At 39.4% G+C, this 23,460-nt stretch overlaps 1 protein-coding gene across 2 annotated transcripts; it reads right to left on the bottom strand.

Annotated features, from left to right (window-relative positions):
* Nucleotides 1-6,117: 6,117 nt before the first annotated feature.
* Nucleotides 6,118-22,108, bottom strand: LOC115368376 (sialin). 2 transcript variants are annotated; one of them, XM_030064458.1, is made up of 11 exons: nt 21,966-22,108; nt 18,416-18,573; nt 17,179-17,396; nt 15,996-16,229; nt 15,187-15,361; nt 14,379-14,497; nt 13,844-14,005; nt 12,138-12,270; nt 9,721-9,868; nt 9,428-9,518; nt 6,118-7,719 (listed from the first exon to the last, which is right to left on the bottom strand). In XM_030064458.1, exons 2-11 carry the CDS (start codon nt 18,498-18,500, stop codon nt 7,549-7,551), a joined length of 1,536 nt encoding a protein of 511 aa, XP_029920318.1. In that variant the 5' UTR covers nt 18,501-18,573; nt 21,966-22,108; the 3' UTR covers nt 6,118-7,548. The 2 variants fall into 2 exon arrangements, with proteins under 2 accessions (XP_029920318.1, XP_029920317.1); XM_030064457.1 differs by having other exon boundaries at nt 18,416-18,570.
* Nucleotides 22,109-23,460: the final 1,352 nt, after the last annotated feature.

Here is a 23,460-nt window from a genome sequence, read left to right as displayed (position 1 = left end):
TCTTCCTCTCTCCAGTTCAGGTAACAGCCACTCCAACTTGGCAGCTGCTGCCTTCACTCAGCAGAGCGTGAGAGAGCGAGGCGAGCAGAAAGAGGAGCAGAGAGGAGGGACGGCAGGGGAGGCTGGCCGGGGGAGATACGGGGGAGAGGAGGGCAGAGATAAGCAAACGGGGGTGGAGAGAGAGACGGTGGCAGCTCGGTAATGGTGTCGTAAATTATGCATGTAAGGCTGGACACCACAGTCAGCGTCAGTGTGGGGGAATCCTGCTAATTTATCTCCAATTAATATTGTAACACAGTTTTCACATCTCTGTGTAATTATACTCACTCATTTTAATTTAATTTAAATTTTTTATTTTATTTTTTACTAATTTCTACTTTATATCAAATTTTATCTATTTAATTCAATTAATTTAATTTAAATATTTTAATTTTACTTTATTTTTTATTATTTTATTTTATTTTATTGACCTGAGGATAAGCCTAGGGAGAAAAGGGAAAAAGGGATGTAGAGATTTTACTATTGTTATATTTGTATGAACTTTTAATAAAATGTTATATGGGGGGAAAAAAGCAATCGTGAGAGCCTGTATTCATTTTGAAGAGAGTTATAAAAAACATGGGGAGTGGGTTTGTCACAGAATGTGTGGGCATGTTATAAAACAAAACTTTGGGTATTAATTGTCAGATTATTGTAGGAACATCCCCGGCTCATGGCGTATACTCAGCTGTTGTGAGGCCTGCAGGGTTGGCTGAGTGTGTCTGGTGCTGAGCAGATCGACTGGAGGTGGCGGACCACACACACACACACACACACACACACACACACACACATACAGTGGGCAGCGCCAGAGCGGAGCAGCAGTGAAAGGTGCTCACTGAAACCACAGGAGCACGGCCACCATGTTCCACAAAAGGAGTGTATTTTAAAAGATCTGCTGACGTTCGACTGCACTGGCAGCCCGTGTAAAGCCACAATGTTGAGCAACAGCCATTCACGCTTTAATCCTATCACTTCCTGTCATAATAGAATGGAAGGCTTAAATATGTGGCCTGAACCAAACATAAAGTGGCATAAATAAAACACGGTGAGCCCTCCTGCATGACGAGCTCTTCTAAAAGGAGCCACTCAGAGCGCTCCAGCTGTGGATCTGAGGACAGCAAGCAGGGTGCATGTCTTTTATTTACATTTGTTAACCAGTTAAACGATGCCTAAACGAGGAGTTTTCAAACCTTTTCATGTTCTTGACTCCCAAGCTGACATTCTTTAAGCTGTGGACCCCGATTCAAAGGGATTTTGCTCTAAGGATCCTCGTATGAGAGGAGATTTTGATACTTCATTTATTAGGATTTTCTCTCAAAGTATAGCACTAAATGAAGAGACATTTTGCTTTGTTTTGAGTAATACATTGTTTAGATACCTGAACATTAAGAAATAATTTTAAATGATTAGATTAAAACATAATGTTAACACGCTGTTTGGTGTTACAGCTTCCAGTGAAATAAATTATAGGCCTAATGAAATGAATCCACTGAGGAGCCCCTGGAGGATCAGACCCGACTTTTGGCTTTGACTATCAAAGGTAAAGTTTCCATAACATGAGACTTTTCTTATAAGAGATATGACGGCCTCATTATGAGATGTAAGGCTTTTCATAACCTTCATTATATGAACGGCGCTCCTGTCGGCCCTCCAGGACAGACAGTCTGTATTAATATTCTGAAAACTGCAAACAACGTCCCTGAAGGCATCTTAAAGAAAAGATGCCTTCAGGGACATTCCATCTTCTTTAAGATGTAATGCTTCTTGTTGAAACGTTGAGCCTCATCATATTCCCATTAAAAATACAATAAACGGTCATGCAAATTGTGCTCAGAGGGTGATTTGGGTAAACTGGCGGGGTTGGTTTCCTCTAGATCTGTTTGAGTCCAGTTCACTGTGCATCAGCTGGTGACATACAGTGTGTGGGAGTGGCATGATACAGATTTAACTGTATTTTTTGGCCGCTTTGTAGACTATACATTTGGCGATGACAGCGGAGCAATACAGGAATGCAGCAAAACCACTGCTAAGAAAGGATCCGCCTAATTGTCAGCATGGGTGAGGCTGGGAAATATGAAAACAGGGATTAATCATATAGTGCCTGTGGTATAAAAGAGTCAAACTTGTGAAGCTCCACACAAGCCAAGTAGACAAACCTGTCTACTCACTCATTCACAAACTCCACCAGTAACCAGGGCGTTGTTTAAAGTCTGCGAGCCAGGGGGCCACTCACCTGCAGGCTACTCATTTGTCTGTAGTGTGGCTACAGCCTGGGGACAAAAGATAATATCATCCTTAAAAAACAGCACCAGTGGGGTCAAACACATGCTTTTAATACCTTTCAGTCAAATGGCTACCTGTTAAGCGTGCCTGCAGGGCAGCTAAAAACAGACCGTTGACCTTTTTGATGATTAAAATAAATGAAATAACAGGTTATTAGGAGTCAAGTGGTGCTGAGAGACAAGTAGCAGGAAGGAAGAGAGGAAGCTGGAAAGACAGAGACAGTGGGAACAGAAGTCGGTGTAAGTGTGCCAGCCTGCGGAGGGTGGAGCCAAGGAGTCTGGCAGCGGCCCAGGGTGAGCTCAGCGTCCAGGGTGACACCCAGACAAACAGGCATGGAAGAACTTGACCTGTTTTAGCCGAGCCCAGTGTGAGGGTAGAGGGGCGGAGGGGCTAAAAGAGAGAGTGACTTCAGCTGTGAACACACACACACACACACACACACACAAGCCAAGCTCCATAGTTTCATGCTCACCAGTTACTCAGCATGTCGCCCGCTGGCTCACACAGGCGCATCCAGATCTCACAACTTTTGTTCCTGCCTGCTGGACCAAAAGTTGTGAGATCTACAACATGCCGGCTGTTTCACACTAATCACACTGGCAGACACACACACACACACATTAAACACACACATGCATGTTCAAACAGTGCTCCTGAACACAGCTCGAGTCAGTGAGACACGAGCCATTATGACGTGATGAGTGAACAGAGCAAAGTACAACAGCTGTGATCTTATTTCAGGCTCTAACTAGATCACGGCAGGAGAGAGGGGAATGTGTGTGTGGTGTGTGTGTGTGTGTGTGTGTGCGTGAGGGTGAGAGAGGCACAGAGAGGGAGAGAAAGTATGTGATTCGACGGGCAGAGTGGCAGTTTCTGGCAGGGCGTCAATGATGAGTCATCGGGTATGAGTGGTGGTTATAGCAACCAGAAAAAAAAACTGAGCTTAACTACATGCCTTTGAAACTCTGCTTGTTTGTAGACAGAAATACATAGACAGATACATAGATCCCACTTTAAAGAATCGCCCTCAGTGTCACTTTATGCAAGCAATCCAACTTGTCTGCCATGTGAGAACTTCAGAATAAAGGCTCTGATTGACTTTGATGAATGCTGACATTCACAGAATCTCGTGGTGGGTGTGACGCTTGCGCTCATGTTAATGAAGGCATGCACAACTCGGGTAACTCAATCTAAATTTCAGTGCCGGTACAGTGTATGCAAATCTAATCTGAGCCCGAGGCAACTGTTAATGCAAATAAAGCACATTTGCAACACACAGCACCTCTTCTCTCTCTCTCGCTGTCTCTCTGCCTCCTGGGGGAAGCCAGATTTAAAGTCAAGCCACTAAAAGGAGGGCGGGTTGACGTTTCACGCTTGCAAACTACTTCCATTTGGTTCGGGGGCCTGTTGTCTGGAGTTTGGTCGGGTGTTTCATGAAGGAGAACTTTCTAGCACGTGTAAATTGCATCCAACACCCCCTCCCCTTTCCCTGTGTATCATATTCATTAAGCTTCTCCCTCTGTGCTTTGGGGCTGCTGAACATGGAGGTTTTCACAATAATGGTCACAGTGCTTTCCTTAGTTTTTCTAACCCCAAAAAGTTTACACGGTCAATTTCATGGCCCTTTGAGCCTCAAAACAACAGTTTTAAAAATCCACTGTATTCTTAAACAAAACACTGAGGAAAGATTACTTCTTGCATTTAAACTGATAACTTTGGTGTATTAATTTAAGATAACAGGCTGGGGCCCATCATATAGATCTATTATTCATAAAGCCGGCACAAACCACAGAGAATAATGCAGGGCAAAATGCAGAAGACAGAAAGGTGTGCTAGAAATGAACAGAGCTTGTGTGCAATCATTACAATGCACATTAAACTGTACCGACACATTAGCACCTCTCAAAACAGCCTTAGATAATTATAGATAATAATATGTTTATGGATGATTGAACTGTAGCTTAAGCAGTAAAAAAAAAAAAAAACAGTGAAAACAAACAGGTATTGTGCAAACATAAGCTTAGCAATCAGGTTTGCCTGATCAGGTCGTTTTGACCCAGGGTCCCTGTCAATAATCCTGCCTCAGCACTGCTGCCCTGATCAATAAAGGCTGCAGTTTGCTTTATTCTGACAGGAAGAGCAGCCTGAGACCAGTAAGCCTGTTCCCAGCAACCTTCAATATGCTCTTGTTCATGTGACATAGAAAAAGAAATAAGAAATATAAAAATATGCACCTTAGCAAATTGTAAGTGTGTGCATAATGTCTTAATATGTGTATTAATCCTACAAAATGTTACAATAAATGTTATAAATATACCTCTTAAAGAGGATTAGAGCACATTTCCCTCCAGCAGTTTCTTTGCTCAACAACACCTCATAAAATATCAAAATATAATTAAAACTGTGAGGATTTTGTGGTGAAATACTGAAGACACACACAGAGGAAACAGGCCTGACGCTTTCTCAATGGCCTGTCTTTTACCGTAAATACGCTGATAAAGCCACCGATTAAAAAAATATATAAATGAGCGCCATTAAAAGTCAAAACTAAATCAAACTGCGTGTTATTTGAAGGACTTGTGTTTTACAGTAAAGTGTGACACATGGAAAAGTCACGGCAGAAACGAGCGGAAGGAAAATATTGGAGTATTGATAGGAAATTGCTAAACAATAGAAAAGCAGGAAGCCCAAAAAAAAAAAAAAAAAAAAAAAATCCCGTTAAACCGGACCGGAATTGAACCCGGAAAATGAACATCCGGGTCGTTCATAAAAATCTGATGCAAGCTCCACTATTAGCTGGCAAGACAGCTGTGATTAGGCAATTTTCCTCATCCAATTATTAGTCTGTTTTAATAATATCCAACAACAGTGCGATACACGCCTCACAGGGTTAGGAAATGCATTCACTAATAGGATAAAGTATTATACACAGGGATAAGTGAAATAAGGAAATGGTTAATGAAATTAATATATAGGCTGCATAGGGAAGCAGTGCAATCTAAATAAGGATAAATATAGGGAATAGAGTTTACCCTTGCAGTATAGTATAGTGTAGTATCTCCATATAGGTCCCATTACAGGCTGTAGGTTTATGTAAGAGTGGGCTTGACCCACCTGCTCACACCGACATGATTAATCTTTATCAGATAAAATATTCGTATATATCGTAAGAAATGTCAAATTAAATCATTTGAAGATGTGAGTGCAAGCATAAACCACCGCCTTTGTCAAAAAGTGATGGCTGAAATTGATTTTTGCTGACATGTTGTGCCTTATAATCACCATCAAGAGTGTATTCTGAGATTTTATAATCCGCAACTTCACTATTCTCTAAACCAAAGGATTGTAATTTCTAGTTTTTGAAGCCCGTGCGGTGTATCAGTGTAGCCTGGAGTCTAGTTTCTGTTCTGGGTTGTTTTTAGTTTGTTTATTTCGCCCTTGAGAAATATCAGACCCGCAGACCTGCCTGTGTTTTCCTGCACCTACCGAGCGCCATCTAGCGGCTCTCCAGAGAAGACGCCATCCTCTGATGGCGTGAATAAATGTTAAGTCAGGATTTTAGGCAGAAATAAAATGATATTCCAGTGATTAACGGCCATAAATAAATTTTGGAGAATAGGTATATATATATTTATCAGTGACTCAGACCGACTTTTGGGACAGGAGCGACAGCACCAGATGCTGCCTCAGAATGGCTGCAATGCCGCCTTACAGCATTTGAATAGAAAACGATACTCTACATACACACCCAAAGCTGTCACAAGTATGACTCATGAGTCCATGTAGATTTAATTGGTTTTAGTTTCCCAGCACATAGAAATACAATGATTATTTCACATAAAAATACAAATTAAAAACACAAACCTCTTCATACAACATCATACCTTTTCAAAGTACATGGAACATAAAAAAAAAATATTGCATCTGTTTTACATTGTAGTTTATAAGCAAATTGCACTTGGATAAAGATCAACCTCCTATGTTCAATAAAGACAGTGTTGTTGTTGTTGTTGTTTTGTGAGTCCAAAAGACGATCAAACTGATCGAGGTAAAGTGTAGTTCGGTAACTGCACTAACGTACTTAAAAAATGTTAAAAATCATTGCACTGGAAGGCACTTTGCATGATAGCACCCAGAAAAAAATCTTACATTAAGGTAAGAACTGCCCCCATGACGATATAAAAAGCTTTTGGTGCTCTTCAGCACATGAAGGTGCTTGTGTTGGTCCTCACGGACAGACAGTCTGTATTAGTGGTCTGAAACGTGTAAACAATGTACCTATAGGCAAGTTGGCAACCTTTCCTGTAAAATACTTTTCCTCTCTGTAAAAACACTGGGTCCCATCTAATTCCCAAGAAAAATATGATAAAGAAGTCACAGAGATTGTGGTGATTTGCTCTAACCTGAGGCGCTGTGCACAGTGGCTCATGTTAAACACAGCATGAATACAGTGGAAAGTAACAGCTGAACACCTCCCCAACCCTCTTTTTAAAATATCCCTATTCAAAACGTGATTTTAACAAATCGTTTTAAAAGCAAATAATATAACCTTCACGAATCCTGTGTCTGCTCCTATAGGTGCACAGTTTCCTATAGCAAAAGCAGGAGGAGGTACTGAGTGCAACAACACTGTGAACACTGCAGACACAGGAATTTTTTGAAAGCCGCGGTCGTCTGCAGGCTGTCCTGGTAAAACATTATGACTTTTTTCCTCCTTTTTTAATTTTTTTTTTGTCATTTCTGCTTTACTTGACAGTCACAGTAGAAAGAAAGAGAGAGAGAGAGAGAGATGGGGAAGGCAGGGGAGATAAGGGGGATGAAATGCAGCAAGGGGCCTGAGGTCGGATTTGAACCCAGGACACTATGATCAAGACTTGGCCTTAATAAGTGGTACACGCTCTTATCTGGTGAACCACCAGGGCACCCCCCTTTTTTCTTCTTTTAATATCACTCTCTCTCTCTGTCTCCTTGTGATGAAAAGCACATCTTCCTTTTGTGTGTGTCACTCATTTTATGATCATGACGTTAGAATGTGGAGTTTGATGATATCAGCCTGTATATACAGCCCCAATCTCTTTTTTCTTTGTCCAGTAAAACTGTGGGCAAAACACAGCTGCCTGTGTATTTGTCTTTTCTAATGAAGGAACACCCGCCACATGCTCTATTTTTTTCCTTTGTGCAACTTCAGTGTTGGGCAGGCGTTCTGGGCTGCACATCAGTCCTTTATGCGGAGATGACGGATCTGTCTTCCTTCCCCTCCGCCTCCTCTCTCTCCTCCTCAGTCATGGCCCACTTCTGGAGCTTTCCGCTGCCGAATATCGTGAAGATGAGAGCACCGCAGGCGCAGATTCCAGCAGCCACCCAGAACACTTTCCTCCAGCCTGCCAGGGAGTGCTGACACAGAAAAACAACAAGACAACAGAAAAATGTATATATAATATATATGTACCTACGTGAAGTTACAAATGAAGAACATTAACTTTAACTAGACTGTAAATATTAATCACATTGGGTTATATCTTGTTTTTACGTTAATCTCCCACAGGTAAAAGGACATAAAAAAGGAAACAGTGATGAAACTGTTTTGCAGGTGATGTCTGTGGTCTGAGTCTAAAAAAAGTAGTATTTTCCCCCTCTCTAAACCATATGTTATAAGAACTTCACAGTAAAATGCAATGCAATGCAATGCAAAATAAGATTAAAAATAAATAAATATAACAGGCATAATAATGCATCCCGTGTTGGTCGCGCACTGATTTCTTGCACTGCTACATTTAAGTTCGGATCAATTCCTCTCCAGTGTTCTAGTTATTAAACATATCTTGGTTTGGTTTTTAATGAAATTTATGTGCTTTCCACAGGAAATTAAAATAGTGGCAGAGTCAGCAGGAAGAACACTGGGCTCTGTAATAAATAAAGTGAAATGATATTATGTCCCGAGCTCAGTTGTTCAACCTTCACTAAACTTTATGATTCAATGGTGGACCCGTTTTCAATTTAGGCTGCAGGAGTGTGGAGTTTTGAGGACGCCCCCCACAGGTGAGCCATGAGGAGCTTTCTAGGGGCGCTGAGTGAACATGAAATGGTGAGGCTGTGGACCTGCCCGATTCAGTATCCAGAGGAATGACAGACCAAAAAGACTTTTAACTGGGACCGGGCACACAGCTGTCCACTGCAATTTTATTTGAAGGAAAGAGGACATCTGAAAGAAACCAAAGCTTAGAAACTACATTCAAATCAAACACGATCACGTTACAGAACCAGATATAAAGTTAAATTTACAGGGGAAGAGGAGGTCCCTGTGTGCCCAGTTAAGGAATGGTACTTTACCACTGGCAGGCGGATATCAAAGTCTTCCAGCAGAGCAACGTTTACGTGCTTTTTTTTGTGATCTCTGTGTTGTCAAGGATGAATGTCATTGCCCTTTTTGCCCTTTGTGCAGTGACCTGAGGAATTATTTGTTTGAAAATAAAAGATCCAGCAGAAAAGCCTGATTTGTTGGCAACGGCAAAAGACTTTTTAATCTGGAGATTTTTGTTTTGGTGAGATTTATAGGGGATGCATGGCAGCTAAGACAGAGAACTCTGTCTTAGCTGCTCTATCCATCATAACAGGTCATTTCGTTTCCGACAGGTCAATCAAATGCTCTGAATTCTTATGTCTTTGAATCTGCGGAACTATATTATCTAGATTTTGATTTGAGTATGTATTCATGCATGTCTTTATCAAATATTTTTGTCTCATTTTTTCGATTCTCGGGTTTGAATGTGTACTGATTATTTTTATTGTATGTTTATGTTGCACTCATTGCACTAAAACAGACAAATATCCATTTAAATGTATACATACAAATGTTTTTATAAGAGCTTGTTGAATCAGATAATTTGATGTTTAGAACGAGTCTGTTCAAAAGGTCTCAGGGAGTCATTTTCTGAAACGTTTTGGCGTATCAGTTGTCAAAACTAAAGGTTTCAGGCTTTAAAAGTCCATAATATTTAACCTGTCATGTCTCAATTAGACTGCCTGTACATTGTGTTGATGGATGTGTTTTAATCCATTTGAGGTGAGAAAAGTTAAATGACATTTGTTTTGAGGGACTTACATCTTCGGTAAGGTAGCCGGTAACAATTGGTGCCAGGATACCTGGAATGGTCCCAAAAGTGTTGGTGATCCCCAGAAGGACTCCTGCATACCTGGAGAGGAGACAAACACACCGGAAATAATTTGTCTGGTGTTCTGGGTTTCAGTGCACAGGGATGGGGAGGAGAGGGAAAGTCTTACCACCTGACAACAGAGAGACAACATTAGCTCTCATTTTTCTGCATCTCAGGGAACGGCAAAAGACAACATATCCTTATCAAATCCAAAGACAGAGACATAGACGGAGTCACGCACCGAGGAGCGATGTCTATCTGGTTGATAAATACGCCAGCGGCGCTGGTTCCTCCTACAGTCGAGGAGATGGTGAGTAAAGTGACAGCCAGCATGCCGCTGCAGCCGGTGTAGCTCACAGCCACCAGGAAGCCAGCAGGCAGCAGCAGCCCTGCAGAGAGAGGAAGGGGGGGGGGTGTGAGAGAGAGAGATAGGGAGAAAGAGAGAGGGAGAGAGAGAGAGAGAGAAAGAGACAGAAAGAGAAAGAGGGAGAGAGACAGCAGAGGACAGCACGTTAACAAAAGGAGTAAATACCTAAAAATTCCAGGGATGCATGGATTTTTTGCTGATATCTGATATGCCAATATTTTTTATCTTTTGGTTGGTGCCGATATACACGGAAATTTTTTTTCACCGAATTGTAGAGTCATCAAGTCTTTTGATGTCAAGTCTTTTTTTCCATATTGTGATATTACATACCTGTGTTTTATATTTTAACATTATTTATAGCTGTCTTACTGTATGCTTTAACATTTTCATAGCTTTGCATGAATCTCTCTAATCTGCGTCTTATATTGTAATGTCAACCTGCCAAGGGACCACTGATGAAAATTAGCTTACAGACTAAACGAAGCATCCAGGACTTTCCCAGCATCCGATTCTCCACAACTGAGATTTGGAGAGTAATTTTAAAACACACTTCTACTCATTAGCCTGTACATGTGCCTAACTCATTCAGCACAGGAATTTTCTCCTCAAGTCTCTGTGGGTCTGTGTTGTCATTTATGGCCTCTGACCATGTGCCTATATTATCATTTTATTATTAGTGTTGTTATCATTATCATGCTCATTATCATCACTGATTTTTCTTTTCTCTTGAGTTTGTTTCCTTTGTTTGTTTTTGTTTTCCTCTGTGTACACCCTAAAGTGCTTTGGATCACCTGAGTTGTGTGACAAGTGCTATATAAATAAAGCTGATTTGATTTGAATTGATATTTACATTGATTTTAGATGGTTACACTATGCCTGCCAAATAAGTGAGTCAAAGTTGTTGCTGTGCTTCCAGCGCCTCTAATGAGTATGTCAGTGCATCTTCTAGGGAGTGTGTTATTACTTTAACTGCAATGCTTAAACAAAGCACTGACACAAACAAAATGACAGTAGAAGACTCACTGCAATACACAAACAGACCACATGAGGGCATCGCTGCTCCATTTTGCAGTAAAACTTCAGGCTGGTTTCCTGGTAGAATTTGATCTGAGATATGAAACCTCATGTGTCCTCCTGCCAGTCATGTTGTGGTTTCATGGTTACAGAGTTCATCTGAAACACCAGACTGCATGTGTCTGGATTCTTAACACAGTGTCCTCTTTCTGTTAATTATTTGCTACTGGCTTTGTTGAACACTGAGTTCTGATTGGCCAACGAAAGCATCCAATATTTATCAATTACAGGATGCGACAGACATTCTACTTGTTGTGTGGCATACGCTTGTTACCACTTTAGCTTGCAATGAAATCATTTTAAATCAATATTTTGAGTGAAATAGTCGGTCCTTAGTAAGCAGCTGTGTAATAATCAGTATTAATTATCCTTCTCATCAGAGATGGGAGTAACTAATTACAATTACTAACAGTACTGCAACTCAGTGGCTTTTTTGTTTACTTGTACTTTTTGGAGCATTTTCTTTTCAGTGATTTTACTTTTTTACTTTGTATTTTTGCCAAATTATTGGACTTCACCACATTAAATCATATTAATTACAGACTACAATTCTTGTAGTTTTTTCAAAAGCATCAGAAAATGGGTCATCGTAAACCAGCAAACTAGGAAGCTATTTACAGTGAGCGGTCAGACAGCCAAGAGGAGAACAACCTAACTTTGGGAACATGATTTTTGTTATTTCTGACAAATCTAATTTGAATTCTGCCCACCTGCCCTTTTAGAATTACATGGAATTGTAAAGTATACTTTTGAAAACAACAACATTTTAAAAAGTGTTTTATACAATTTTTTTTTTCTTATATGTTTTTAACCTGTAAAAATATCTACTTACATTATTCCTGACAAACCGCCAATTAAGTTGGCAAGTAAACAAATAAAAAGATTACATGCAACAAAAATGTCTCTCTAAAAAGTAACTTTTACTCTGATCACATTTTGAATGAGCCTTATCTTACTTCAGTTGTAAAAGTGCTTCCACTTTTAAAGAGATAAAAACCAGAGAATTAACTTGTTGGCTACACATTTTCTCCATAGCCTGCTTGTTCACACGATGGACACTGATCAACATTAAGGCCATCCTGAGAGTGGCTCTTACTTCCTCAAAACCTTGTGAGAGAGATACAGGCTTGTGTTCAGTTTTTAGACAGAAGTGATCCGTTTACAGGAGAGAGAACTCGCATGACGACGACTGCAGAGAGGACATCATGTTCTCTTGCCTGTGAGTGTGAAGATCTTGCGTACGGCGGTGACGCCAAGCACCCTCCTTGCGATGAGGCTGTCGGCTACAACGCCTGACAGTACCGAGAAGAGCCAGCCACCCAGGTAGGGGAGAGCGGACAGGAAGGCATTCTGCAAAGAGAGAGAAAAGGAGAGAGGGGAAGAGAGAGAGAGAGGGAGAGAGAGAGAGAGAGAGAGAGAGAGAGAGAGAGGCAGAGAGAGAGAGGGAGATAGAGACAGAAACAGAGAGAAAGAGAGGGAGAGAGGGGAAAGAGAGAGAGAGAAAGACAGAAACAGAAATAGAGCGAGAGAGAGGGAGACGGGGGAGAGAGAGAGAGAAACAGAAAGGAAAAGAAAGAGCGAGAGACAGAGACAGTGAAAGAACGAGAGACAGAGAATGAAAGAAAGAGGGAGAGAAAGAAAGAGAGAGGGAGAGAGAGAAAGAAAGAAGGAAAGAATGAGACAGCAAAAGAAAGAGAGGGAGAGAAAGAAAGGGAAAGAAAGGGAGAGAGTGTGAGACAGACATTAAACATTACTTACTATAATTATTAATGATATGATATATTACTGTATTGTTGAAAATGAACTACCATGTAGCCTTAGAGCTGCTTTAAATGAACAACTCTCCAAGACGCCCTGACAGACTCTCCTGCTGCACGACACACAGGCCAGACTCACACACTCACTGCTAACTGACTACCTGCAAACCCTCACAATAACAAAGAGGAAAAAGTCTGAGGACTTCAGAATTGAAAAGGAACGACTGTTGTTTTGAGATAAGTCATCTCCAGTCGAGATTTCTGCCAAGTAACACAGTAAATATGCATCTTTTCCTCTGGGGAAGTGAGTATTTGGCTGCACTGACTTCAGTTGTTCGGCTGCATTTTGTACAGACAAAGACGTTTCGACGGCGTTTCAGCTGGCATGGGCAGCATGGGTATTAGAGTTTTGAATTTTCATTAATTTTTATTTTTTATTTCATTTTGACTTTTTATTTTCCATCTCACTTTAGTTTTAATTACCATTTGAAGTGTGTTTGCTAGTTTAGTTTAGTTTTCATTTTTTGAAAATGCTTAGCTTTACTTCAGTTATTGTTAGGTTCAGTGCTAGTTTTAGTTTGTTTTTTTTTTTAGTTTAGTTTAGTTTTTTTGTAATATAGGATCTTTGTCAGTGGCGAGATTCAGAGAGCTCTTGCTTATGGGACTGCACAGATAGAGGGATATTATACATTTGCTGGCATAAAACTGGCCAGCAAATGTATAATACAGCGAATATTCACCCAAAATACTAGGATTATGTATGAAATAAACAGACAAAGACCAAAAACTAAAGACATTTTGTTTATAATTTTAATTTTAGCTAGTTTTGAAAACTTATTTTCGTTGATAAAAATATATTTTTTTGATGACACACTTTTTGTCTTTGGATGAACTGTTCCTTTAAGTGTTGTAGTCTGGGGAGCATGGAGCAGTGAAGTAAATTATCTACTGGTATCATGATTTTGATGACTATGTTGTGATAATTTCATGAACAAACTGACCAGTGAGCCAATCCCTTGAAAATGTGTTGTATTCCTTTAAGGGAATACATCTAAATACTACAATCAACACTTGAACGCCTCGTTATGCCACCTTTTCCACTGCAAAGTAAAGACTTGCCACATTTTCCCATGTGTGGGAAATTAAAAAATGAGCTTAGCTCTCACCGATTTGAGTTCAAAGTGTAGCACGTTGTCCATGTAGGTGGGCAGCGAGGTGAGCAGGGTGTAGTAGGACCAGTTGGCGCACATCTGGGACAGGATGATGGCCCACAGCGGCACAGACAGCACCATGGGCAGCACGGGCACGGACCAGCCATGAGCTGTACCCTGGGGGTTTACATTACCTTGGTTTATTTTGGCAAGAAGTGGCATTAATATTTCACAAAACTGTCACCTGCCTTGAACAACCCATATGAGCAGCTACTGACCTAATGCATGTGCATCCAACATTTTATTTTTCTTACATGTGTATCCATGAGTGTGCTGTGTGCAGTTTACTGACGACACCTCACTTGATTTCTGCGTTTTGAAATTCAAACAAAACCTCTCGCTGCTCTTTGGAACTGTCAACGTGAAGTTAACAAGTGCAACTTTAAATATGATTTTGTTTTAATCAACCAGCCAAGCTCTGTTAAATGTAGAACAAGGCTATAAAATGCAAGATGAGCACCACAAACTTCTGTAAATGTCCTGTGGTTACCTGAGGCCCGATGGAGTTGATGATGTAATCTCTTTCCTGTTCACTGATTCGACGATGGGTTCGAGGGTCATCCGACACAAAAATAAACCAAAACACTGCCCAGAGGCAACCAGCACCTCCTGATAGACAGAGAGAGGGAGAAACAGACAGATTCATGGTGTTACACAACAGCCTTTTATTGCACAGGAGAGTGAATAATTAAAAGACGTTGTGCTCATCCACAGGGTTTACAGTCAAGGAAGGCTGTTTTAACAAATCAACACTAATAACTGTAAATCCTAGAAGAACAACAACAATGAGCTCAATTTTATTGTTCATGCCTTTTTTCCCCAGTGAGCACAATGTGAATGGAGTTAACGCTCCATTTTGCTATTGTTGCTACGCTGCTATTGTTACAAGTAACATTGTTCAGTGCAATACCAATAAAATTAAGATTATTATAAATTATTTCTTTAATTACACTGCAAAATATAACTTCTCCACTGCAGTTTTTTCTCAAAACAGAACAAACTAAATGAATCAACTATATTCTATTCTCATTTACAAATTGCAAATCAGGAACAAATAGAGGTCTATTACCGCTAGTAGCACAACAATTGAAACAAAAACGGCAGGCAGGCCATGTTGTTTTTGGCAGACATTATAGTTATTATAGTAATTTTTATAGTAAACATTATAATAAACTCAGCTTGTGCTGAGTTTACTATAATGTCTGCCTCTTTCCACTCTGACAGCCCAACATATTTCCTCCTGATGAGTGTGTGTTATGATAAGTGCCTGTTTTTGGTGGTGTGTTTGCCTCCCTCACCACAGAGGTAGAAGACGGCAGGCCAGCCCAGGCTCTGGGCAATGTAGCCGGTGAGCGGCAGTGCCACGAAGGCCCCGAAGTTCCCCCCAGACCCTGACAGGGTCGTCAGACTGGAGCGCTCCAGGGGAGGAGCCCAGCGAGCCCACATCGCCATCATGGCTGGGTATGTCACACCCTGGGCAGAGACACGGACAGACAATTGAACTGCAATTAATGAATGTTTTCACTGTTAATTATTGTTATTTTTTATTATTATTAATTGGTTGATCCTTTAATTTTTAGTGTGTAGGGCTGTGTGATAAATTGATTAAATTGGTCAATTTGCAAGTCAAGTTACCCCATTAAAAAAGCAGCTGAGCCCCCCGTTAAAGAAGCAAAACAATTCACTCTTCTACAGAGAATGTGCATGCCCAGAAAAACATGCATGAAGCACCAGACACCTGAACATGCCCACTAAGATTCCCATCAGTTAGTAGTTGTAGTTACTCGAAAACCGAGAAAAATCTAGACTGAAATCGTAAATTGTGAAAAGTTGGACAAAAAAAAAATTACGATTTTATTTTTTGTCCCAATTGCCCAGCTCTAATAGTGTGTCCAGTATAATTACAAATACTTATAAGGGAGTTAGTATTAATTTTAAAATTATATGAGCGAAGAAATGCATGCATGTCATAGCTTTTTAGTGACCTTAGTGCAGCTGGAATGAGCAAATGTTTGAAGTAAAGGTCCTCAATGAATAATCTATTATCGAAATTATACTTTATTAATCTTCTGCTGATCAAGTTATCGTTAATTTCAACGGGTCTTACCTCCCCGAAGCCCTCCAGCGCCCGCAGTCCAAACAGCCAGTGGGACCCCATCTTGGCGGCCAAGGGTGTGAAGATGGTGAGGACAGCGGTGCCCAGCACCCCTAACCCCAGGAAGAGCCTCCCCCCATAGTGTCCCGCTAGGTAGCCCCCCGGGATCTGGGTGAACAGGTAGCCGAAGAAGAAGGCGCCTAGCAGCCAGCCCTGCGTCTCAGAGTCCCACGGGTACTGGGGGGTCTAGGGGAGAGAGCGGAGCAAATAAAGCCAGTTTAGACTCGACCTGCATTTCTTACCCCCAAAGAGCATCACAGTGGTTTTGAAACTTGTTAATCAATGTTCATGACAGTTTAATTTTATGATGAAGATGGTCACACATGATGCTCTCTTCCTAGATTTTCTGCTTAATCCAAGTTTACTCTCCACCAACACACCACCAAAACACAACGTTACACATCACAGAAGCACGCAGGAAAAACACTACATTACACTACCAGATTTTATAAAATTGCAATAAAAAATATCTTTCAGGAACATTTGTCAAAGTCAAGGTATCGGTATCGAAGATTTCTGAACGACACCCAGCCTTATCACCCTGTGTTTCATCATTTGACAGACCACGACAGGGTTTGAGGGGTATACTGTGCTGAATGTGGTCTAGTTTAATGCAACTCAGTCTGATTTTTATGCTTTTTTACATGAATTGTTGAACTATTTTAATAATAACATTTCTTTTGATAATATTGATTAATATAAAATGTTGTGTGGAAATTTGGCACAAATTTGTGCCAAAGTGCATGTTTTGGAAACGATGTAACGTACAGAAGTGTTTATAGTTTAATTAACTGTTTATTTAATTATTTAACTATTTAACTTTTTAATACCTATAAGACTTTGCAACAACTCAGTAGTGCATTATCCCTGTACATATATGGTGTATATAGGTAGAGTTTTTGCACTCGCTCAGTTTCTTATTTCTGTATTTATTGTTGTAATATTTTGCAGCATTAATGCACATTTCTACATATTTCACATACTTTCACTAATATACATAATTTCACTTATGCTTATATGTATTTTTCTCTTGATCATTTGAGCAACTGCATCAGATAGTATCTGTAGTATTTCTGATTCTGATATAAAAAGTGAAATTTCACTTGGGGGATAGAAATGTATTTGTGGCCCTTACTCCGTCAGGCTGGGAGAAGCTCTGGCTGGTGTTGTCTCTGCCTGAAGGCACCGGACACTCGGGGAGTTTGGAGCTGTTTGGGGCAGGCCTGGGGTCAGTGGTGTTCACCATGACAACCATGGCCACGCTGAGGTTGACTCGGAGGGCATAGACAACAGAAAAGCCAAGGAACATGAGCACAGCCAGGTTGAAGCGGGCCGAGCAGCACCGAGGAGGAACTGATCACACACAATACACACACAACATAAACATGAAGTCTGGAGGGAAGCATGGAGGAAATTAAATCTTTTAAATAGATTATATCACTAATTACAACTCATATTTAATGTAGAAATCTTTTATCAATTCCATCTGATTTCCCTTTAATGATTTGCTTTTCTTTCTCTTACTGTACACATTTTTCCCCCCAGTTTTTCTGTTGTTTTTAACTCTTGGTTTTCAGCCCTCTGGACGTGTCATGATCCAAGTCTAATAATAACTTTTAATCAACAGATTGAGATCAAAAGCTTAAGTTGCCTCTAGTCGCTATCGCCTCATGTACAACAAAATTTTAATTTGGAGTTAAAAATAAAAGATGAATCAAAGCAAAGGGGCAAACTTGTGATTATAACTCTTTATTGGCCCACTTACCCCACCCCTTTACTGTCTATATTTCAGCAGCATGTGATTTTGTCGGCTCCTAAATTTAACTGGAGCCACCTGACACCATCATGACCACACATGCAAACATGTCATTTCTGGCCACTAAGGAGCTGATGAGCATGCACCTGCCACAGCTAGAAATTATCCACCGAATAACCAGAAAGACAGGACCTGCCACATGTTTCTCAGAAGTGACGAAGTGGTGTGAGATCGCATTCTAGTTATCACTGCAATCACTGCCCTTAATGTGTCATTCACAGAAGGTAAATCAACTCTGTATATGACAGTATTTTGCTTATATTCTCATGGTATAGGAAGTACATGTATATCCAACCAGACACAGATGGGCAAAACAAACAAGTTAAAATGTGGCAAAATAACAGCAGAAAGTCAGCACTCATGGTAAAGGTTTGTTTGTTCATTTTAATGTCAAATTGAAACCCTGTGCATCACTGTTTTTAATTGTAACGTAAAAATAAAACAAATGAAGCCATAAGAGTCCTTTATTTTTCAGTGATCCATCTTTACCTGCTATGTAAAAAAAAAAAAAAAAAACACACACACACACACACACACACACACACCAATACCACACCTGTATCATTTTCAATGAGGGGCTCAGCATCTTCGCTATGGTCCAAAGCGGACGTGTTGATGGAGCAGCCATTCTGTGTCGGCATGGCAGTCAGCTGACAGAGGAAGGATTAGCTTGCAAAAAATGCTGTCACCAAGGCATGGTGTCCGGTAAATCTGCTGAACAAGACAAGGACAGCAATCAGTGAGGAACACAAAACAAACACAAACAATGATTAACACACACAAGAAGAGTATGATACACAAAAAAACAGAGGACGCAAGGTGAAGTAACACAAGTCAAGTGACATGCCAGAGCGACTCAGCAGAATTGAACAGAGATTTCCAATAACAACAACAACCATGTCTTGAAGCTTGATAACACTTGTGCACGAAAACACATTTGATATTGTGTGTGTACTGGGAAAAATGAAATGAAATTTCATATTCACTTCATGACCACAATTTTTTCTAGTTTATCCAGTGCTGCACCATGAAGACAGACAGCACTATGTGTGTATATCAGATTTAATATCAATAAAATGCACACATAAATGCTGTTGAATGGTATGTAGTCCATGTTTGTGCCAGCAATGCTTTTGTCAGACCAAGATGTAAACTTGAGTCATTTCTCTGACTTGCATTTCTCTGATTTATCTTTGTTTAGCTTTGTGGAGCAGAACGCTGCAGGACAGTCATGTTATAAAGACTAATGTTGGTATGAGCATGCACGAGGCCAGGGATCACAGCTAAATGACTGTTAGTGTGTCTCACAAATTTAACAGGTTTAGCTGAAGTATTCAAATCTGCTATCTTTAGTGTTGGTTTGCCCATTAAATCTGGTATAATCTGACACCACTGATAAATTCAGTTAGAAGATGCCAGCTGACTTAAAATGCATGAGAATGAGAATGACTAACAGCTATTCTGCTTACTGCAGTGAAACCTCTGTACACAAAAGAATGTCTGTGTGTGTGTGTGTGTGTCTGTGTGTGTCTGTCTATCTGTGTGTGTGTGTGTGTGTGTGTGTGTGTGTGCGTGCGTGTGTGTATGTGTGTGTATATGTGTGTAGATATCAAGACCAGTGTTGTGCTGACTAGCATGATGTCGGCACAGAAGAATGCGGAGATTCCAGTGCAAAGCTCTGACTGAATTAACCAATAATACTGTGGATTTCAGCAAAAAGGAGTGTGATATCTGATGATAAATCTGAAAAATTACATATATCTGTGTATATTTTATATATATATATACTTACAAGTTGAATCATATATATTATAAAAAAAAAAGACAGACAGTTTCTGTCACCCAGTCCTAATATTCAATGGTGCTGAGGAAACAGAACATAAAAGCATTATAAATAAAACTAAGGGAGAGAACAAACACACATTATAATTAAAATGTATAAGGGTTGAAATACAAACAGACACAAATGAAAAAAAAAGTGTGTTCATAACATCCAGTATACCAGACCTAAACTAGCCTACCTGTCACTTTTTTAAATATCCTGGCGATCAAAACCTTCTGTTGTATGCCCCATGCCAGTTCATCTGACAACTTAGTGCAACATAAAGTAACCACAGTGTTAATGTGACACAGGTCTGTAGAGTGTGTTTGTGTGTATGTGTGTGTGTGTGTGTGTGTGTGTGTGTGTGTGTGAACCCTCTCATGTGATTCCTGGCGGTGTAGCACACCTCACTTCTCATTTCTACAATGATTCACCCATTATAATTCACATTATGGCACATTGTGCCAGCACTGCTGGACCTGAGGTGTACTGCTCTTTCCAATAGCAGAACACGCCAGCAGGTAACTTCTGCCCTCTTAACATTATGTTAAAAAGTGCAAGCTGAAGAAATGAAACACATCCAGAAATACAGCAGAAGAGCTAGTGATGTCATTGCAGTTTTTGGGTTGCAATTTTGGTTTTGGTTTTGATTTGTTTTTTCTACATCAAGGAGAAAAAAAACACACTACCATTTCCAATGTTCTCACTTGCAAAAATAACTTTTTTTCATTCAGAGATTTGGGATAACAATATGAATTCTACAAATTACAAAGTATATTCATTACTTCACCAGGTAAGCGTGTGGTTACAGGGCTCTCATACAGTGGATGCACTTTGTTGGGTGTGTTGTAATATGGTCTGTTACCATAGCAACCTATTCAGTGCAAGTTTCTGTTAGTGGAAAATTGGTACAATAATTCTTATTTCCCCTTTTTTTAACAGAAAGTGACTTGGATTGTTGGTGCTCAACTATACAGTGTCCTTCCATACTATGAAAAGTGTTTTCAATACTTATTTATGTATTATTATTATTATTATTATTATTATTATTATTATTAGCAGTAGTAGTAGTAGTAGTAGTAGTAGTAGTTTTAAAAGCCCCTTTTACGAAGGCCGGTAGATATTTTTTGACCACAGGGAAAAGCTGAGGTTTTCACTCGCCTCATCATGACTTGTCTAAATAATCTAAACTGCGAGTATGGATATGAACAAACAAAGTAATGCATTCTTTCATGATTTTAAATTATCCTTGTGCTTGAGGCAGAATGTTGTTATAGACAGATTACTAGATCTGTAATTTCAGGTCATACCAACCAACACTAGACTATCCTGTGAAATAGCTTTTTATCAAAAGTAGCTTAAACTATAACACATTATCAGCGTCAGTGTTCAAAAGTCAATGGAATAACGCCTCTGTCATTACAATGTAACCACATGAAAAGCAGACATATAAAACACAATTTCACCTCAAGGAGCAACAGAGTGTTTCAGATTCTGACAAGACAGGACAGGTTACTTCAAGTGATGTAAGCATAGCTCTGTAAAGGTCTGAGACAGATCATTCACATAAAGAGCGGCAACCAAATATTAGTGTTATCAACTCAGTGGCCACTGTATTAAATTCAGCTGTAAAATCTAATCCAATCTAATCCAGCTGTTCTGCCATGAAGTTTACTTTTCTGCTGCCTATAATGCTCAGGTTTTCTTTTTGGCTCAGTAGTAGAGGTGTTCATTCAATTTTATATTTGGCACTGAGCCCATAGTTAGTGCTGCTGTTGTACTGGAATACATTTCATTGAAAGCTGTTTCCACTATTATGTCCCCCTCATGTATATATATATAAGGGAGGACACAAAAGTAGAAACAGCTCTCAATATAATGTAGTCCAGTACAAGACCCCTGAAAACTACAACCTCTGTAATAAACACAGAATTAAATTTACACATTCACCACAATGTTCACAAAAACTGAACATTATAAATTTTATTAAAAGATAGAATTTATGGCAGAGCTGTTGCACTGAACTGCATTAGACTGTATAGAGTGGACACTGAGTACACACTTAAAAGATATTTGGGGTATAGCAAATTGTAGGTTCACTGAAAAACCCTTCTGTCATGACATGAAAAACAAACATATACATATACATATAAAAAAAAAAAACACACACACAGGGTAGTACAGGTTACTTGAGATTAAATGAACCTTGCTCTGGTCGTTCACATAAGGTTAACGGCTACACAAACCTAGCATACAGAATATTTTGAATTTAACGGCTGCTCACCTTACAGAGGCTGGGGAGGACAGAGGCTCAGCGGCTCCGGTACCGAAAGTGGAAAAGTGGAAAACACACACAGTATCGCTTCTTATCACAGGGGGCAAGAAGCTGTTTTTTTCTCCTTCTTCTTCTTTTCCCTAACAGGAAACAAAGCCGGTCACATGACGGGTGTTCACATCTGATCTGAGAGCCGGCCCATCCGACGGGCTCGCGATTGCAGCCGTTCCATATGTCTTATGTTAGAACGCTGCTGGAACCGAGGGGGCGGGGCTACCCCTGGTCACTAGCCTGGAAGCCCCGCCCCCTCAATAAACCGAACATACCTCTCGTTATTCTTTAATATTTTTAGCATCGTACAATAATCTTTTTTTTTTTTGTTTTATCATCCATTTATTATCTTATTATTATTATTTTTTTTTTTATCATATCATCATTTTCTTAATTTTTTTTTATCATATATTTTATTATGCCTTCGCCCTATGAGCGCTGGGATAGGCTCCAGCACCCCCCCGCGACCCTAGTGAGGATAAGCGGTTTAGCAGATGAATGAATGAATATATTTTATTATCATCTTGAATCATGTTTTTTATCATCTTATTTTTTTAAAATAATCTTCTCTCATTTTTTATGATTATATGAAGAGTTCATTTGCAAAAAAAGATATCTCCATTTCAATTTATTAAGACTTTTTAAACTTTTTTGAATTTTATTAAAATTTACTTTATATTTATTTCTGTTTTTTATATGTTTATTTTGCCTGGCATAATGTTTATTATCCTAAATCATGCTTTGTGTGTGTGTGTGTGTGTGTGTGTGTGTGTGTGTGTGTGTGTGTGTGTGTATGTGTGTGTGTACTCCAAGCAGTATCAGTGAAAAAGGTGTATTCACTTTAAGAATGGCTTTTATCTGTTTTTGCAAATTATCTCTTCATATCTTTTTGTATCATCTCATTATCTTTTCTTATCATTTTTATCATCTTATATTTTCTATATCTTATCATCTTTTTTTATCATCGTATAATCTTTTTCTTACCATTTTTATCATCTTATATTTTTTATTATCCTAACATCCTTTATATCGTGTCAACTTTTTGTCATTGTATGATTTTATATAATCATATAATCTTTTTTGTCATCTTATCATCTTTTTCTTATCACTTTTTAATCATTTTAGATTTTTTATCATCTTATCATCTTTTTATTAACATTTTTATCGTTTTAGATTTTTATTATCTTATCATCTATCTATCTATCTATCTATCTATCTATCTATCTATCTATCTATCTATCTATCTATCTATGTGTAAGTGTGTATGTGTATGTGAGATCACCCTACAGGCTGACTGCTCTTCTCTCGTCCCATTTTAGCTTTTTGTTTGTTTGTTTTAATTCGAAGCTTTTTTTAATTCAAATACCAGCTCAGAGTACAACAGCGTCAACAAAAAAACAACAAAATCCTTCACACGCAGAAACAATTCAAATTCACATATCAAAAGTTGTCT

The sequence above is a fragment of the Myripristis murdjan genome, chromosome 11 (assembly GCF_902150065.1).
Source record: "Myripristis murdjan chromosome 11, fMyrMur1.1, whole genome shotgun sequence".
In the NCBI taxonomy this organism is placed as follows: Eukaryota; Metazoa; Chordata; class Actinopteri; order Holocentriformes; family Holocentridae; genus Myripristis; species Myripristis murdjan.
Note: the sequence above shows the minus strand (reverse complement) of the source record. Positions and strands in the feature narration are given on the sequence as shown.